At 40.0% G+C, this 21,364-nt stretch overlaps 1 protein-coding gene across 1 annotated transcript in view; it reads right to left on the minus strand.

The window, feature by feature from the left end:
- Window positions 1–21,364, minus strand: part of LOC126426603 (uncharacterized) — a 272,243-nt gene that overhangs the window by 151,682 nt on the left and 99,197 nt on the right. The window contains exons 18-19 of the mRNA XM_050088496.1: window positions 11,158–11,217; window positions 2,325–2,417 (exon numbers count right to left, since the gene is read on the minus strand). Coding sequence (XP_049944453.1) covers window positions 2,325–2,417; window positions 11,158–11,217 — 153 coding nt within the window. The remainder of the gene's footprint in view (window positions 1–2,324; window positions 2,418–11,157; window positions 11,218–21,364) is intronic.

A 21,364-nucleotide genomic window follows, 5' to 3' on the forward strand; every position in this document is an offset into this window, starting at 1 on the left:
TTCGCCCCGAGACACCATCGGCGTGAAGTTAAGAGTGTTCTTACGGTGTCATATGTCAGATTACAGAAATCCGGCACCGTAAAGACTTGAAAAACATAGTGAAAAAGTTTTAATCAGGAGCATACAGCCCAGGAGGGCAACTCTTCATCACATATTGGTTGCTGTAAAGTTCAGTCATTAAAATACAGTTAACAAATTCCATTAAAATGGGTAAATAACAGGAGTGACCAAAGGAAAGCAACAACAATAGTGTGGCAAATATGGGTGAAACCAAACAAACTTACAGAAAGGTAGCACATAAATTTCAGTCACTTCTGTTGTAAGTCAGATACAGAAAACTATGGATATAATAAAAACATTGTTAGCTTTTGGATGAACCATTTTAACCATTTTTTGAATGTGAGTGTGCGTGACCACCCCCTACACACACACACACACACACACACACACACACATGTAAAGCTACAACATGCAGTTATGCCGACTCTGTACACAGTGCTAGGACTGCAGCTTAGCAGGTACACTGGCAGGTGGCATGTGTCAGGTGGGCTGGGAGGGAAGAGAAACAAGACAGGGCATGAGAGGGAGGGTTGGGGAAGGGTGGCTGATGGCCTGCGGACAGAGGAAGGATGTACACAGCATAGGAATGCTACACACGGTTACCAGCATTGGTGAGTTTGTGCACTGCATGATAAGAAGATGTGGTTTCAGACAGTGACAGAACAAAGCAGGGGGAACTGTCAAAAAGTGGGTGTGGATGCCGAGGGCCAGCAGAGCTCGCGCCTACAGGATTATGGGACTGAACGGTGTGTTGCAGTGGTAACTCCCATCTGTGTGGTACAGAAAACCTGGTGCTCAGGGAAAGATCCATGCGGTACTGTGTCCCGCCACTGGGTGACCGACTCTGCTCTCGGCCACAGCTCGGCGGTGGCTATTTGTTGGAGCGGACAGCTGGTCGGTGGTCATCCCCACATATAATAATGTGCACAAGTTGAGCACAGCCTGTAAGGAGTCCGTAAACCCTTACTATAACTTTGCACTCAGCACAGGTAGATAAGGGCGAACAATCGATTGTGACGTGTTACGAGAGCGAGTGTCGAGATGCACCAGAGTGGTTGGCGGGAATGGTGTGTGTGTGTGTGTGTGTGTGTGTGTGTGTGTGTGTGTGTGTGTGTGTGTGGAGGCCATTATTGGAATACAGGGTTTTTAACCGAGAAGGGTGTCACCATCACCATGGTTAGACCCCTAAATAATAAATGAATACCGGGAAAGTGATGAAGCATCTTTATAAAAGTGATCAGTGACGTTACTAGTGCCGATATTTAGTTTCGCGTCTACCGCGCCGGCCAAACTTTGGATTGCAGTGTCGGATGCAGTGATGGATTAGCGTGTGATGATAATGGCAAATGAAGAAAGCCTGCGCTGAGATTAGCCGTAATTAGATATGTATGACGAAGGCAGTGGCTGTCTCCTTTTTGTGCTTTGAGAAGAATATAAGCTCGTAATTAGTAAAACTGTGTTGGTGTTCCTTATTACCATACATTCAGTATTATAGTAATGAACAGGACGAACTGGAAAGTAACAAATTCCGTAGCAGTCAATTCCAATTACCATCCCCATTAGGTTCATGGTCACGTTAATAATAAATATTGGGCTGCTATTCGATCAGATCAGGTCGGGATAAAAATGGAGGTGTTACAAGCCGGTATATGATACGGCTGCCTCTGATGCGATACGGTCAGCCCGTGACAGAACTCTACAAGGATGTTGTGACCGTGTTAGACTGGATGCTCACAAACAACGTCTTCATCCGATAAGAAATCTTAAGGATTTATTGACTGAGAATTATCTTGTACTAATGACCTATTAAGGAAATACAAATTGACTCGTGCTCTGCCTCGGTTAACTGATCGAGTTTAATACAGCTGGGGTGTGGCAGGTACCACAGAGGTTGCCCAAAAAACCACTGTTTGTTTCAACAAGTAACCGGTGCATGACAATGATGAAGTTGCACGTACAAGGCTGAACCAGTTTAGAGCTTAAGAAAATTATTCCTATTGCTGTGAAACCCAATGTTTCATAGCTCAGTAGAGCTGTTACCAAAGCATGGTCAAAGTTTAAAGTTACGGAGCACTAGTGAATCCCATCAGGCCGAGTTTTCCGAACCTGTCCACCACCGATACTGTTCGAGTTATCTGGCACACTTGACACTTGCAACTACCTCGCAGGGAAGTGTACTTTATCAAATACTATGCGCACAGTAAATATTACCTCTCACAACTACCGTTATATTGGAATTCTGATATATATATGTTAAAACTTACTTCATTGTCAGTTGCATCCACCTCAAAATGTAAGTCTGGATCCTCTTTAATACACCTGCTGAACGTTGACACTGCTAATGGATCTTCAAAAACCTGCAAACAGGACAGCAATTAGTGTTAATTGAAACTATAAGCACAGGTCCCATACAGTACTAGGCTTTCATTTTAAAGAAACAGTGAGAAAAAAATGCAAAGCCTGAATTCTGCACTGTTAAAACTTCTCTCCGTGGGAAAATTCTGCATCGCCATTGGTGAGCAGCAAGTTCCTCTTTGTGCTCTTAAGCCATCCTCGTGTGGAATGTAGAGGGTAATGGAGACATGGAGTGCAACATGTTTTGTTATGTCACTACTCGAAATTTAATTATGTGAATCATTCACGTGCATAAAAAACATCAAATTTCTGAAACTTACTTCAAAATGTGAACGAAAATTATGTGGAATCACATTCTATGTCATTGGCTGGGAAAGAAGCAACGTTGGAACAATGTTTACTTAAGCTGAAGAGCCAGATTTGCTAGTCCTTCAACAAAAACTTAAAAATTTTGGCACACTATGGAAAAATAAGTTTTTAGAAACAGATGCCAGTGGTTAAAATTGCCACAATAGGGCCAACTGCAAAAGTCCAGGACATGCACATAAACCTGCACAGATGTCCTACTCAACACAATCTGTGTACTTGCCTATTAGTCATTTGGAAATGAAACCAATTTGAGATTAACCTGGAATATGCAAAGGAAAACAAGTTACAAATACAAATTTCAATGCCTTTTGTGATTTCAGAAGACTTAGCATAACTGGCAGACTACTGCTTTCACAACCTGGTGATCATTATTCAATGTTGTTGTGGTCTCCAGTCCTGAGACTGGTTTGATGCAGCTCTCCATGCTACTCTATCCTGTGCAAGCTTCTTCATCTCCCAGTACCTACTGCAACCTACATCCTTCTGAATCTGCTTAGTCTATTCATCTCTTGGTCTCCCTCTACGATTTTTACCCTCCACACTGCCCTCCAATGCTAAATTTGTGATCCCTTGATGCCTCAAAACATGTCCTACCAACCGATCCCTTCTTCTAGTCAAGTTGTGCCACAAACTTCTCTACTCCCCAATCCTATTCAATACCTCCTCATTAGTTACGTGATCTACCCACCTTACCTTCAGCACTCTTCTGTAGCACCACATTTCGAAAGTTTCTATTCTCTTCTTGTCCAAACTAGTTATCGTCCATGTTTCACTTGTATTCATGGCTACACTCCATACTAATACTTTCAGAAACGACTTCCTGACACTTAAATCTATACTCGATGTTAACAAATTTCTCTTCTTCAGAAACGCTTTCCTTGCCATTGCCAGTCTACATTTCATATCCTCTATACTTCGACCATCATCAGTTATTTTGTTCCCCAAATAGCAAAACTCCTTTACTACTTCAAGTGTCTCATTTCCTAATCTAATTCCCTCAGCATCACCCGATTTAATTTGACTACATTCCATTATCCTCGTTTTGCTTTTGTTGATGTTCATCTTATATCCTCCTTTCAAGACACTGTCCATTCCGTTCAACTGCTCTTCCAAGTCCTTTGCTGTCTCTGACAGAATTACAATGTCATCGGCGAACCTCAAACTTTTTACTTCTTCTCCATGAATTTTAATACCTACTCTGAATTTTTCTTTTGTTTCCTTTACTGCTTGCTCAATATACAGATTGAACAACATCGGGGAGAGGCTACAACCCTGTCTCACTCCTTTCCCAACCAATGCTTCCCTTTCATGCCTCTCGACTCTTATAACTGCCATCTGGTTTCTGTACAAATTGTAAATAGCCTTTCGCTCCCTGTATTTTACCCCTGCCAGCTTCAGAATTTGAAAGAGAGTATTCCAGTTAACATTGTCAAAAGCTTTCTCTAAGTCTACAAATGCTAGAAACGTAGGTTTGCCTTTTCTTAATCATTCTCCTAAGATAAGTCGTAAGGTTAGTATTGCCTCACGTGTTCCAACATTTCTACGGAATCCAAACTGATCTTCCCCGAAGTCCGCTTCTACCAGTTTTTCCATTCGTCTCTAAAGAATCTGCGTTAGTATTTTGCAGCTGTGACTTATTAAACTGATAGTTCGGTAATTTTCACATCTGTCAACACCTGCTTTCTTTGAGATTGGAATTATTATATTCTTCTTGAAGTCTGAGGGTATTTCGCCTGTCTCATACATCTTGCTCACCAGATGGTAGAGTTTTGTCTTGACTGGCTCTCCCAAGGCCATCAGTAGTTCTAATGGAATGTTGTCTACTCCCGGGGCCTTGTTTCGACTCAGGTCTTTCAGTGCTCTGTCAAACTCTTCACGCAGTATCTTATCTCCCATTTCGTCTTCATCTACATCCTCTCCCATTTCCATAATATTGTCCTCAAGTACATCGCCCTTGTATAAACCCTCTAAATACTCCTTTCACTTTTCTGCCTTCCCTTCTTTGCTTAGAACTAGGTTGCCATCTGAGCTCTTGATATTCATACAAGTGGTTCTCTTCTCTCCAAAGGTCTCTCTAATTTTCCTGTAGGCAGTATCTATCTTACCCCTAGTGAGACATGCCTCTACATCCTTACATTTGTCCTCTAGCCATCCCTGCTTAGCCATTTTGCACTTCCTGTCGATCTCATTTTTGAGACGTTTGTATTCCTTTTTGCCTGCTTCATTTACTGCATTTTTATATTTTCTCCTTTCATCAATTAAATTCAATATTTCTTCTGTTACCCAAGGATTTCTATTAGCCCTCGTCTTTTTACCTACTTGATCGTCTGCTGCCTTCACTACTACATCCCTCAAAGCTACCCACTCTTCTTCTACTGTATTTCTTTCCCCCCATTCCTGTCAATTGTTCCCTTATACTCTCCCTGAAACACCCTACAACCTCTCGTTCTTTCAGTTTATCCAGGTCCCATCTCCTTAAATTCCCACCTTTTTGCAGTTTCTTCAGTTTCAATCTGCAGTTCATAACCAATAGATTGTGGTCAGAATCCACATCTGCCCCTGGAAATGTCTTACAATTTAAAACCTGGTTCCTAAATCTCTGTCTTACCATTATATAATCTATCTGATACCTTCTAGTATCTCCAGGATTCTTCCAGGCATACAACCTTCTTTTATGATTCTTGAACCAAGTGTTAGCTATGATTAAGTTATGCTCTGTGCAAAATTCTACAAGGCGGCTTCCTCTTTCATTTCTTCCCCCCAATCTATATTCACCTACTGTGTTTCCTTCTCTCCCTTTTCCTACTCACGAATTCCAGTCACCCATGACTATTAAATTTTCATCTCCCTTCACTATCTGAATAATTTCTTTTATCTCGTCATACATTTCATCTATTTCTTCATCATCTGCAGAGCTAGTTGGCATATAAACTTACACTATTGTAGTAGGCATGGGCTTTGTGTATCTTGGCCACAATAATGCGTTCACTATGCTGTTTGTAGTAGCTAACCTGCACTCCTATTTTTTTATTCATTATTAAACCTACTCCTGCATTACCCCTATTTGATTTTTTATAACCCTGTAATCACCTGACCATAAGTCTTGTTCCTCCTGCCACCAAACCTCACCAATTTCCACTATATCTAACTTTAACCTATCCATTTCCCTTTTTAAATTTTCTAACCTAGCTGCCCGATTAAGGGATCTGACATTCCACGCTCCGATCCGTAGAACGCCAGTTTTCTTTCTCCTGATAACGACGTCCTCTCGAGTAGTCCCTGCCCGGAGATACGAATGGGGGACTATTTTACATCCGGAATATTTTACCCAAGAGGACGCCATCATCATTTAATCATACAGTAAAGCTGCATGTCCTCGGGAAAAATTACGGCTGTAGTTTCCCCTTGCTTTCAGCCGTTCGCAGTACCAGCACAGCAAGGCCGTTTTGGTTAATGTCACAAGGCCAGATCAGTCAATCATCCAGACTGTTGCCCTTGCAACTACTGAAAAGGCTGCTGCCCCTCTTCAGGAACCACACGTTTGTCTGGCCTCTCAACAGATACCCCTCCGTTGTGGTTGCACCTATGGTACGGCCATCTGTATCGCTGAGGCACGCAAGCCTCCCCACCAACGGCAAGGTCCATGGTTCAAAACTCTGTTTGACTATTAATATATTTTATAAAAACAAAAATGTTTGTAATACAAAAACATGCTTATGTTTTGTAAATAGAGCAGTAATTCGACCTCCATGTGACCGAATGAGAGGAAACGCTGATGCCAACTAAAAAACCGTGAAGAACTGTACATAATCACTTATTTACACAGATAAAAATTATTTGAGAGACTATTACTGACTAGATTAACTTCGTACATTGGCGCCAACGTACCGAGCTGGTTTTCAAGCGAGCAGAAATTGTTGCGATCAAGTGCTGTCCCTTACAGCCTACACGGAGAAAGTTTTCCAAAACAAGATAGAAATTGGATTGGTTCTCATAGATCTTACGTCAGGTTACAATACAGTGTGGATCGAAGGGCTATTGTTCGAGCTAACTAGATACATAAAATGCAAACGGACCTACACACTACTCAAGAACATGTTAACATGCAGGAAAATCAGTCTCACTTCATGGCACGAACAGCAAGAGCGTGGTTCTGAATAACAGTCTGCCACAGGGCTCAGCACCAGCACCTGTTCTCTTCAACCTATATACAGCTGACATGCCACAAACCAAATCACGTAAATTTGCGTACTCTGACGACCTGGCTATTGCATATCAAAGTAAAAAATTTCAGAGATCTCGACAGAACAATGAATGCAGACCTGGAAGTCCTGAACACGTATTACACCAAGTGACACCTACACCCAAACCCCAACAAAACAACCGGCACAATAATGCACCTTAACAACAGAGAAGCGCATAGAAAATTACAGCCTTCTATGAATGGACAGCAGATCAGACATGAAATAAGCCTAAATACTTGGGCGTGAAACCAAATCACACTCTAATATACAACGCACACCTCGAAGACACAAAACAGAAACTAAAATGCTGCAACGGTGTCCTTTCAAAACTGGCTGGAATGACACGGAGATGTGGGGCAAGCACTTTGAGGACATCATCAGCACTAGCTCTTGTCTACAGGGTAGCTGAATACTGCTCACCAGTCTGGGAGAGAAGTGCACACGTAGCTAAAGTGCGAATAATCTCGGGAACACTCGGGGCCACCCCCTGAGCCTGGCTCCCTGTCCTAGCCAACATAGAGCCCTAAGAATATACCAAAAAATCCTGGACAACCCGGACCTCCCTATCCCGGAGATCTAACAGCTATAAACAAGCTTAAATCCAGGACAGCTTTCTGGAAAATCGGTGAAGAGCTTCAACTCAAAAACAACCTGGAAGGAACTATGGGCTGCAAGTGCACACAAAAACTGCAATTTGGTGGACGACCACAACAAGAAGATTGAAGGACTCAACCTTCCGGGGAAACTGTGGACAACTTTGAACCGCCTAAGAACAGGTGTCGGCAGAGGCAAGCAGCTCATGAAGAAATGGGGCCTGTCAGACAGCTCTGAATGTGGGTGTGGTGAAATCCAAACAATGGACCATTTACTTGTGTGTGAAGTGTACAGAAATGATGGTGATTTGAAAGACAGGCACAAATTCAGTGACTCAGCATTAAGTGGCTCGAAAGTATTTGAAATGTTGTATACTATTATAAGAGCACCTGTAAAGAGTATTGTTTCCATAGTTGTGTAAGCATATTGTAATTAATGTAAGAATGATTCCCTTTGTATATGCCGTACGAGTAAATAAATGAATAAAAATAGATAGTGAGAAGTGAACAGTTTTATAATCTACGAATAATACATACTAAAACAAAAACGTTTCATAACTGTCATTATAGATCCCACCGATGCTGCCTTGAAGTTAAAAAGGCAAAACGCGTCTGGGAGAATAAAATACAGTGCAGCAAGTAAAAGCATTTTTTATTTACAAAACATTTATAAAACAGTATTTTGTCTGGGAGAAAACTGAGTACTTTGGAGCTCTCCTTTCAATATATTAATCACTTTTGAATACACCCACTAATGTCCCCAAAGACGTTCATGATTTTCTCTGTGCAACTAATCATTAATGAATTTAACATAGCTATTTCATGAGGGTCCACCTTTGGAAGCAGAATCTGTGAAGTTAGTGGACAAGATCTAGCTGCAAGCAACCTTTGAAGAGTGTAACCATCACAGATAACCTAGGCAAGCACATACCTTGTGACAATTTAAGAGAGCTCAACAAAAACTGGAAGCCAGGATCACATTCGCGTCAGCTTTTGTGTCTACATAAATACTCTGTAGACCACCATATGAGGATTCTGGAGCACACTTGTTCCAGTCCTAGGCATTCACTTTCCTGTTCCACTTGCAAATAGAGAGAGGAAGAAACGCGTGTCCACATGCCACTGTACAAACCATAATTTCTCTTATCTTGTCTTTGAAATCTTTACACAAGATGTACAATGACAGCAGTAGGATCGTTCTTTAGTCTGTCTTAGCTTTCTCAATTCTGTTTCGTGAAAAGAATGTCTCTTACCTGCAGGTATTCCCATATGACTTCACATATGATTTCTGTAATTCTCACATATTGATTGGACCTACTAGTAACAAACACAACAGCATGTCAGAACGTACACAGTCTGCTACATACATGCAGTACTCTTTCCTTTAAGTCTCCAAATAAACCAAAGTCGACCTTTTCTTTGCCTTCCCAACAACCGACGTTATGTGCGCATTCAAATTCATATTGCTTCGCAATGTTACACCTACGTATTCAATCGACATAGCTGTGTCGAGCAGCGGACCTACTAATACAATATTCAGATATTACAGGATTATTTTTCCTACTTATCAGCATTGCTACATTTAGAGCAAGCTGCTATTCGTCACACTAAATACAAATTCTGTCTACATCAGTCTCTATTCTAATACAGTCACTTAATACTTTCATGTACAGCACATCATCAGTCATAGACTGTCACTTACAGGACAGACTCGTGGATTATGAGGGATTACATACAAATCCTTGATCTCTTTCTAGTTAATAATGTGAGGTTAATGTTCATTTCCAACAAATAACAGCACATGAACAAAAATGGCTTTACTCAACATAGTTAACAAGGTAAATCACTCATAAGAATGAGCACTGTCAACTTTCTGATTGATCCGATTTTCAGAGACCACAGCCCCACCAAAACATTCTTTATGAAGGAAAAAAGTTGATTCTAACAGGGCACTAAATCACAATTAATATACCTCCCAGCAGTTTTTGAAAAGACACAAAAATTACCATGTTTAGTTGAATTGTACAAAGAAGTTATGTCTCCAAGATATCTCTCTCTCTGTCACACACACACACACACACACACACACACACACACACTTATTTCACAAGGAACTGGATTCCATGAAGGAGCAGCTGGATTGAAAACAATAACAGTCCTCAGTAGTGACTATATTACTGTAATGGCAGCAAGAATCATTGCCTGGGCATTGAGTATTTGAGCTAACAATGCTACCCTGTCACTATGACTGAAAACATTAGTTACTGTTGAAAGGTGACTTACTGGCAGTGTAATCTCACAATGTTATATAAAGTAGTAACTTCATAAATCACAAATGGCCATCCACATTTCTACTGTTATGTTTTGATATCGATAACGATTTAATTTTTAACTGATCTTGACAACTGGTTATGTAATATCTGTATTACCCTACGCTTCAAACAATACCTGCAAGCAAATTACAACACACTCTACATTCTAGGTTGCAATTTGTTACAAAAAATCATGCTTACCCCACTCAGAAATTACCTCGTGCTCCACATAATCCTTTACATTATGAACTTGTGCAGAGTGGAACATTTACAGTTTGTCACTTAGCAATTCTGACACGCCAACATTTTCGTGAATGTACAGTGAACACTGAATGATCAGTTACCATTCATTTATTTGTTTTAAAGCTTAGATGTAAATATAAAGCTGCATATCACTGCATATTTGATTTATTTCTGATACTTCAGGGCTTCAAAATATGAGAAAAATGAAGTGTTGAACAAAGGTCACATAATTAGTTTACCTTCTGTATAACCTGTCCTATATGCATTCCCACAGAAAACATTTTCTAATGTCTGACGATTTACTTAACATCTCAACAATGACACGATGTGCCCACTGTACCAACTTTTTACACACTTTCAGTGTCGGAAAACTCTGCATACCTTCCAAAATATGCAAACTAGATTTTTTTTATTTCACTCTGTCAGGTTTTAAAAACCTAGCAACAAGAAGGTAACAGAACTGACAGAATGGGAGTCACCAGAATGCAATTTCGTTGGAGTGATAACCAACAATTTCTTCAGAAAAAGAAATTCAACTGTTAGAACAAGGATCAAGCATCTTCATCCACCTGGCACCAATATTGTGTACGAGAGAGGTAGTATCACTCTGGTCATAGTGTGTTCTATGATAATGTGTATGAGTGTGTGTAATTGTGCTGTGAGAGCAGTAGCAAGAAAGCTAAAAATGGCTCTGCTGATGTTACACTTTCTAAGTGTGGAGGATTCATCACTACAAGCGAGATATTTTCTTTCTGCGTTTCTGTTTAGTACTGAAATCTTGCAACATTTGTTATTGCAACATCAATGATCAGATAATTTCCACAACATTACATTCTATTTATTACACAAATGGAAATGACACATGTAAAGAGTATACTGCACCTCCGCCACCTCACTCACACCCATATAGGTAGCCTGCAATTAGACAACTGCCAACAACGTTACAGAGACAAGCAAGGCTGACACGCAGCAGCTACATACCTCTTTCTTAATACTCTGCGGGTCACTGACGGTAAGTGGACCACCGGCAAGTGCCTCAGACTGCAACAAGTTAATGAGAAAAATTAAACAATATTAATTTTCATCATTGTGATTCTGATGATGATATACTTAGCGTTCATTACGCGATGATTGCTCACTAAAAAAATATAATGTAGTAAACAAATCAGTTCCTGTGACTGAGCTTTGATATTTGCAACAACTTGTAATGGGACACCCTCCTCTAGCATTAGTTTTCCTCGACAGTAATTGTTGATATCTGTATTATTTTTCAAATTTTGGACTGGTCAATATTATCTCGGTTGCTTTTCTGAAAACTTTCATATCATTTTATACACTGTATAATATATTCCAACCTAAAATTTATGAAAAGGAATTTCTTTATAAAATATTTTAGTTTCGATGTTATAATCGATAAGTACTAGTTCCGAATGTACAGTAAAAATTATTTTTCTTAGAAACATTTGAAATTAGAGATTACTTGCACACTTAAAATTTCTATTATTAATTACCCAATCCTGTGCTGTTTAGCATGTTTATTTCTGGATTCATTTATGAAATAATATTAAAATTAATAATGAAAACAGTTAGGAATTCATTTGCTACGAAAAATTGTAAGCCATTTGGAATATTGTTATTTCCACAGAGCTTGCCTCTGATGTGACCGGATGTATTTTTGTATAATAGATGCAGACAATGTAATTTCTGCGTTGTTAATGTGAAAAACCAAAACTCTGTACAATATACTAAAAAGCGAGAAAATCAGTGGAAAGTATGTTCAAGTAAAAAATTCTGCAACAATTCCAAGGCAGTTCGCCGTTTTACCTCCGAGGATGTCTCCCGCAGTCGGAGACGAAACGTCAGGAGACAGTTTTATACTTCGACCACGGCCTACCAGCCCGGACGTTTTAAGTGAAGACAATACCGGCTGTGAAAGTTTACATTGTATGATAATTCCAATTTATTTAGTTAAAACAAATCATGAGGACCTTACGATAAATTTTCAGCTTCAGGAATCAGACCCCTAACAAAAAGAACTGGAGCCATATCAACGTGACAAGATAAGTAACCTTTCAAAGTTTATTGTAATTTTCATTCCTCCCAAATCTTCATAAAAAAACTTTGCTTATTAATTAGCTGGACTGTGTATCATTTAATGTGGACAATAGATGGAAGAAGGACGGAGGGAGAGATTGCAAACTGCATTAATACAGTTGAAAATGACTGATGACAGAATATATGTACGCATGTGCGTGTGTGTGGGTGTGTGAGAGCATGCACACGAGTGTGTATGCACACACATGTCAAGCTTCTACCAATTCTGGAATTCCCAGGTATCACTCGGAATTACAGTGCTCCCTATTATATGAAGTATAGGAACTGTAAAATTAGCTGTTTATTGTGCGATTTCAAGGACTACACACAAAACTTTCAGAAATCTCAATCTGTGCATATATAGCTTTTGTCTTTCTTTTTGTAAGTATGAAAATATGTCTATGGGAAACTTATTGAAGTATACAAAGAATATTACTTGGTACGAAACCGAAAACTCACTTCACATCATTGAGAACATTGCTAATATTTCTGCAACTGCAACATGTTGCAGTTGGAATGGATCCACAACTTTTTTTGTGATTCCAACAACTGTTACAAAAACTGGCAGGGGTTTTGCTCTGACAGTTATTGATAAGCACTTGTGGAGATAACAGTATTGGAATTGCTAAAATTACCTATAGCCTTACCAGAGTCTTTACTGATGGACAGTATTCTTATTCAGCTCATCAATAAACAGATCTACCATGTCATCTCCTCCTCTGACACCAGCCATCGGTTAGCACTCGTCTGGTCAATCAGTATCACCCCAGCCTCGAAACACTCGACCGCGTCCTTCACCAGGGCTCTGACTACCTCTCGTCACGCTTTGGCGTGGGCGATGTCCTACCCACATCACCAAAAATTGTGTTCTGCTGCCCATGCAACCTACAGAATATCCTCGTCCATCCGTATTCCAATCCTGCTCCGAGTGAGCCACCCCACCGGTTCACACCCTTGCAGTCGAACCAGGTACAAGACTCGACACCTACACCCACCTATCACCATCTACAGCAGTCTGGCCACGGGCTTTTCGTACCCTACAGAAGGCAGGACCGAGGGCAAAATCAGCCACATTATTTATTTACTGTGTTGCAATTACTATACAGGAATCTATGTGGGCACGACACGAAACAAATTGCTTACTCTCATGAACGGCCACTGCCAAAGTGTGGCAATCTCCAAACTTGAACACACAGTTGTGAACATGAGGCGTACCACAACACAAATGACCAACAGCTACTTCACTATGTGAGTCATTTAGATACTCCCTTCCAGCATTAGTTTCTCTGGACTACGCAGGTGGGAATTCTCTTTCCAGCATATTCTGTGCTCTCACAATCCCCCTAGCTTTACCCTCTGCTAACCTGTTTCCCACTTGTAGCAACCCTTTTTTTCTATCCCAACTTCCGTATCTTGCATGAAAGTAGGAATGTTAATTTATCTATACATTGACTGGTATTGAGGGGTTTTGTTTTATCCTGGCTAGTTCTTAAATTAAACCCAGTGAGTCACTACACGTATTGTCTTCCCAGTTTTGAAGGAAAAAAACCATAAGTAAATTAATACTAGTGTTTTCAATAGATTCTCATTCACTTGTTTCAGTTACTAGTCTGCAGTTTATTCTTGGTCAAAATCACGTAACCTAATTATTTATGAACCTAAATCGAAGTGAAGTTAAAGACGAATACTCAATTTCAAATTCACACGTTATTTTATTTGACAATAATTATTAATAAATCAGTTCATTCACACGATCGCATTCAAAGGGGTTCTTTGAATAAGTATCTAATCTGGAATACCATCGATATCAGAGATACTAAACGATGTTCTGTCACTTTCGATAAAAGGATTGTTCCCATTTAATATCCATAAACTGTCATGAACTATGATTACTAGTCGTGTGAAGTAAAGCTTTTCCACTATCACAATACAAAGTCCGAATCTATCCAAAAATCGTTAATTCCGTAAAATATTTAAATCTTCACACGAAGTGACAAAGTCAGAGAGATTATTGATCACCTCCCCGTTCCTCTAATATGACAAAAGTTCTAATTCTGATCTGAAATTAATGCTTCCCAAAAAACAATCTCGTCACGATTTATTCTTGCGCCCTGGTTTAATAAAGCTCCTGTTGTTGCTTCCTAAAGCTGTACGTCCTAATTGACTTCTAACAGACTAGAGGATAGAGACTGGAGTATCATAATTGCATTGTATGTCTATTTATACTTTAGTAAACGCTATCTTTGGTGTTCAAGACCTACGTTCTGTGACTATAATATTGATTTCCACATATATAAGAATAACTAATAATTTAACCATTTCTATCGTTTTCCCCCCCTCCTATGCTTCCAAAATTTATGATTAAAATTCTTTTCTTTTTCTATTATTTTTCTACTATAAATTTCCCTCTATTTGTCTCTTATTTCTATTTCATAAATTACTACTTGTGGAGGGGCTTGTGATATTTTCTGAATTTATATTTCGAGGGCATGGGAACTAATTTGGGAGCTATTTTGGTTTATTAACACGGAGAGGCGTTGCAGGTGTTACACACTGCCTCACTCTACATTCCCCAATCTGTTTTGTATCCACACCACTTCTTCTCAACCTACACCTTGTACTGCTTCTCCTTCCACAATCCCTCCCTTTCTCTCTTCCCTCCTTGTCTACCTCCATCGCCACATGCCTCTCCTTTCTTCCAACCCCCACCCCCCTCCCCCCTTTACCCACTCTCGTTCTCCCTACATCTTATGTGCACTACCCTCTGAACTCCATTTGTCTCGTTGTGCAAATGCCGAGTCACCTGTTGAAAGACCTGCCTCTCACTACCCCGCTAGCCCCCGTTCCCGTCATGAGTTTTACTCCACACACACCTCATCTCTTTCGGCACAGACAGCTGTTATCAATAATCGACAGTCAGTCTCGCCACAGCGACAGACGTGCAATTCGGTGTCCGTGTATTTGAGTGTGTGGATGTGTGTTCTCCCACTAGAGAAAGAGCAAAAGCTCAAAAGCTAATGAGTTAGTCTTCTGTTGCATGTTTCTATGTGCCGTACATGAGTCAGCTATAGGTGAGTGGTTGCCTTTCCTTCATTTTACATAAAAAGAAAAAAAGGAAGGCAAGGTAAAGTATTATTTTGCATTTTCATTTATATCACAATATTACATAAGAAGAAAGTTTACTCATTACAGCCTGATATTACAGCTATAATGAATCATTCGCTAAAGACACGAGGTGAATGTTGACTCGTTACAGCCTGATACCGCTGTTATAACAAATCATTTTTTAAAGATGATTCGAGATATGCAAAACTATAGACACTGAAACATTTGTCAAGCGTATTTGCAAAATTCGAATCATGTGCTAATAGAAACCCTTAAAAATGGAAAAACAAGTACCCAGTTTCAATACTTGCTGTATCTTCCTCAAGGAAGAAGAGGGATAAGTTGGGAAGTTTGGAAATTAAGGACATGTCACTCAGAGCCCAGGTAGAGAGTAGAAAATCTGCCCCAAGTATGATGGGAGGCAAAGATGAAAGCAGGGCAGTGAGAGTGTATGAAGTCAAAGATAGAACACAGATAAACCCTCTGCCAATTAAAGAGGAGATTGATGGGTGAAGAGAGAAGCAGATACAAAAATGTAATGTGGTATGAATAATATGAAGAAAAAAACTACAGCAGTGGAAAAGGAGAGTGGGAGAATCCCAAAGCATATATAGGGGAAGGATGAGGATTTTTTCTTTTTTTAAAAAAAGAACACACGTAATGACACTGGCAAGATGAATAATGCAATTCCATCCATAAAAAGGGGGAAATGTTTCATATCATTCTGGGACATTTTGGAAGTGTTTGCAGTACTTATCAAGTAAATTCAGAAATGGGCTGCGAGAACTGTAGTGGGTCGATATAGCCCCTAGGAAAGTGGAATAGAAATGCTGGGGGGAATTAAATGGGAATCCTCAGAAGGATACGAAACAGTTCTCAGGAAATGATATCAGGTAAATTTATAGAACCCAAACTTGAAGAAGACTCTGCAACCAGTATGCTACGATGTTAGTACATCTTGCAGGGGAAGAAAAGAACAGCGAAAGAGCAATTAGGAGGCATACAGTTAGTCATTTTCGCTTGCTCAGTATACAAAATGAATAGGAAAGAAAATCTGTAATACTATTAAAATGTATCCTCTGCCATATACTGTACAGTAACCCGCAGAGAATATATGTAGATATACAACATAGGTTAAGACAGTGAGAATGGTCGGATGCAAGAGTAGGTTGGAGAGGATGTACTTGCCTTACTTGAGTCCTGCTATGAGGTGTGTGAGAAAAACCATGTGACTAATTTCTTATCTACCAAGTTTTAATTTTTTTCAAACAACTACACTGTCCTCTTCAAAGTGTTTTCCTTTGGCAGCTGTACACCAGCAGAGTCACTGTTCCCGGTCTCAGCAGCAGTGCTGAAAATTTTAAGACTTCTTCAGTTTCGGGAAAAGAAAAAGACTCTGATCAGTTGAGTAGAGGCCTGTGGAATAACGGGAATTCCTTCCGAGGTAAAGAATTCTGTGCCAGATGTGGCCGTCTGATACGGGGTGTTGTCACGATGCAGCAGCCAATTGTCACAATGGCTGCCCTCACCGTATTCACCCTCTTTCTGAGCCTTTCGAGGAAATCTCTGTAAAACACTCGGCTGACAGTTTGTCCCAAAGGAACTATTTCACAAGAGCAGCACACGTTCGACGTTTCGGTCGGTTTTTGAAGTTGTAGATCTCCTTGAGTAAGGTTCACCTTCAACGTGTCCTCAGACTTCCAATAATTATTTGTGCCGGTGAAAAAGTTGTGCTCTCGATAAGGAATGGTGTTCCCTCAGGGCCTTTCAAACTTTTCAAAGGCCACATTCGCAAGTTTCCCATGTTTGACACAAAACTTCACGGGATGATGAACTAAATTCTGCTGTTCATTTTCGTAACACACAACAAAATCATACCTTCACTGATGCCGCTCTCAGAAACCGTGTGACTACTGCACAAAGCTGAAACTTGGACTGAGCAGGTGGAAGGGATGAACACACTGGTCTACACAAGTAGAGCAACACAGCATTGCCAGATCACATGCCGTTTTGTCGGATACATTAACATTTTTTCACACACCTCGTACTTGGTGAGGCACAAAGGACCGACATTTAATAATAATAATAATAATAATGAAAAGTGCTTAGAAATTTATTTACAGAATAATAGCCAAATGATGTGCCATTTTACAAAATTAATGCGTGAAAACAACATCCCCCAGGTGACAGTTGTTTTCAACAATGCCCTTCTCAAGTTTTCCATCACTGTCAATTTGAAAAACTGCCAGTTCTTCAAGGGTACCCGGTTTATACTCTTATATATGTGACTTGAGGTAGCCCCACAAAAAGTAGTCACACACGGACAGGTCTGGGATACGAGGAAGCCGACTAATGTCACCAACTCGGGAAATGACGTGACCACAAAAAACAGTCTGAAAAGCTTCCACCGACATTCTTGCTATGGGAGTTGTGGCCCCACACAGCTGAAACCAAACTCGCTGTATAGGAATACATTTTCTTCTTAGTTCAGGTACGAATAATTCAGTGATCATCTGCCTACAATGTTCCGTATCTATAACAGTTACACGGTGCCCGTTATCGCCTCGGAAAAAGTATGGACCGATAACATCTGCACTGGTTACAGCACACCAAACATTCACTACATTCACTACGTAATGATCTCCCACGCATTAGTTTTGGATTTCCACTGGCCCGATAATGACAGTTCTGTTGATCTACCGTGCTGTTCAAATGAACATGAGCTCGATCAATCATTAACAAAATAACGTTGTAATTTTGCTCAAGTACAACCTCCATTTCTCGAGCGCAATTTAGCCACTGTACATAATGGAACAACTGGTAGAAGCTGATCATGGAAGAGTTAATTTGTGTTCTGGAGAAATGTAGGAATACAACAGACAATGCTGACTATGGCATATATTAGAGGGTAGACTGAAAAATGTAAACCCACATACGAAACATATGTATGTTCAGAGAAAGCTTTTGACAATGTCTCGCTGAATATATTCTTCACAATTCTGGACCTATAAAAGGATAAAGTGCAGTTCAGAAAACAGGCAGCAATTATAAGAGTATGAGGATATCAAAGAGTTAGCAATTGGGAAAGGAACGAGACAGAGAGGTATCCTACCCCTACGCACTTTGATTTGTTCATCGAGCAAGCAGTAAAGAAAACGAAGGTGAAATTTATATTTAGGGGACAGGGATGAGACGTGTAAGATTTGCTGATGACACTGCAATTTTGTCAATGGCACGAAAGGGCACGGAGCATCAGTCGAACGGGATGTCTCGAAAAGACGTTATGAGAGGAGCATAAATAAAAGCAAAACAATGGTAATGGAGTGTAGCTGAATTGAGTCAGGTGATGCTGCGGGAATCTAATTATGAAATGAGGCAATGCATGCAGCAGTCGAGTTTTCTTACACGGGCATCTAAGTAACTGACAATGGAAGAAACAAAGAAGGAATAAAAGGTAGACTCGTAAGAGTAATATAGCGTGTCTGTAAATGAGAAATACATTGGCACTACATACACAGAGCATTTTCAAAGCATTAATGGAGTGTCAACAGACTGTATCCTCTACACAAAACTCAGAGTAGAAGTTAGCTTACGCTAGAAAGCTTTGTTTTCAAAAGAACCATCCCATTTTTGAATGGTTTATGTTTTACACGATTATTCATACCGATTAGGATCAAAATTTCCATACCCTCTCACAGATGTTCAGTGTACTCTACAGTGGACACATGACAAACAGCTAGATGATAGTCAAACGAGCCCCACACTTTTGCGAGCACGTCTGCAGTTACTGCATTCACTGCTGCTGCTGCTGCTGCTGCTGCTGCTGGAAGAGATGGCACACGTACGAGGTCTTTCATAAAACCTCTCGGCCACAAATATTGCATACTGAGAAATCGGGTGACCTTCGAGGCCAGTGTTGCACGATACGTACTAACACTTTGGAGACTGGTCAGTTAGAAGCACGTAGGGCCTAGGAAACCGGCTATTTATGAAGATTTTCTACACCATTACTGGCAAATGTCTAACTGATGTATCTTCAAGAGAAATACATACTAAAAAAGGACCAAGCTTCAATATCTTTTTTCGGTATTTACTTTACGTGTTCGAAACATTACAGATTCTAAAATAACGACAGATGGTACAATTACTGTCCCGAGAAAAAAGTGTGAGGTGAGTTATTGCTCAATTTCTTCCTCTTGAACTTTCAAAACTTGTGCACTGAACACGCCGTGATGTATTTGTAGCATAACTACAGTAAACTGTGAAATCTAATGAGTATACACACAAAATTATGTCAATGTGAGCATATTAGCTCAGCCATTCGTGACAGCAGCTGTTATGTTCCCAAATGTCTCTTTCAAAATAACTCCAGATGTTGACAACAGAAGGCTGCACCAGCAGAGAGGCACGCCACGAGACATCTGTACACAGTTCTTGTGCACAACGAGACCATTTCTCGAGTGACGGGTGGCTCACTTGTCGAGAAAATCGCAGCCCGACCTACACTCGGGTGCAGCCTTTTTAACTCCAAGTTGTGGCCTGAACTACCGTATTTACTCAAATCTAAGCCGCATCTGAAAAATGAGACTCAAAATCGAGGAAAAAAAAATTTCCTGTATCTAAGCCTAACCCGAAATTTGAGACTCAAAATTCAAGGGGAGAGGAAAGTTTCAGGCTGCCCCCTCCAAATCGAAAGAAGGTTGGTCCGTTGTAACGTGAGACACAATTTAGGTCGAATGGATGAAGATACAGCTACAGTAGTTTAGTTCGAGTCATAAGCTTAGCAGTCAAACTTTACCAGGTACCCATTGCTATGCGCCAGGTGCTCCATCCGTATTTATACAGGTACCCTTCCTTTTTCACGTGCTTCATCTGGTTTGAATTGATTGCTTATTTTGCTCTGATCTGACAAGTGCCGATCTCTTTATTATAGGTGTTTACGTCACTCTTAGCTGAAAATGCATTACTGTACTGTGTCATGCGTTGTTCGTCGCATTCTGATAATGAGTGTTTACGACCTGTCGCCGCTCGCGGCACAGCTCGCTTTTGTGCGCGCTACTGCCGCTCACAATAAAAAAAAAAAAAAAGAAGAGAGGAATTGTCTCACTAGCGAAACGAGGGAAAGATACTGCTATTTGTAGTTACTTACACTGCTGCTTTCTATGATAATGCTCAACAAGAACCAAATAATAGACAACGTATGATAGAACACGTTCCGAACGATGGTTTAGCGAACATTTTTCTCCCTTTGAAAACCTTTGCAGACGCTTCTTTAGTACATTACATTCTGCACAGAAATTAGTCATCTTAGATTTAAAAATCTAGTCAGTTGCCGTGCTTCATTTCTGACTGCATCACTATTCAGCATAAGAATAATACGAATATAAACTTGACACGATACGTAAATTCTTCCGTGTTTGCTGTTGTCTCACTCTAGTTTCGTAGTTTATTAGGCACACACGATTTAAATGAGATAGCAGCAAACACGAAAGAATACGTAGCACAATGTTTACATTCGTATTACTCTTATGGTGAAGAGAATACTGCACAACTGCATGTGATTCACGATTCATAAAAGTTCCTATTAACAACCATCTCTTGTCACAGGTAGGAAAAAATTCATAACATAGAATTGGCCATATTGACAAACATCGCAAACAGACTTGCCACTCGTATTTTCGTAGTAGATTTTTAGTGACGACTTCAAACGCAGAGTGTGTTGTTGTCTTCAGTCGGTAGACCGGTTTGATGCAGCTCTCCATGCTTTTCTACCCTGTGCAATGCAGAGTAGCAACACTTATAAAATAAGAATGAAAATAACTTAGAAATTAAACGCTGAAATTTACAACAAAATTTTATTATATTTGTAATACATCTTAAATGAGATGTTTAAAATATCAGTCATGATTCTGAAACACTATCACTCGAATCTTTGTTGCTCATTTCTTCATACAGAGCATCATCCTCCATACCATCTAGTGCATCGGAT

This window comes from Schistocerca serialis, chromosome 11, assembly GCF_023864345.2.
Source record: "Schistocerca serialis cubense isolate TAMUIC-IGC-003099 chromosome 11, iqSchSeri2.2, whole genome shotgun sequence".
Taxonomy (NCBI): domain Eukaryota; kingdom Metazoa; phylum Arthropoda; class Insecta; order Orthoptera; family Acrididae; genus Schistocerca; species Schistocerca serialis.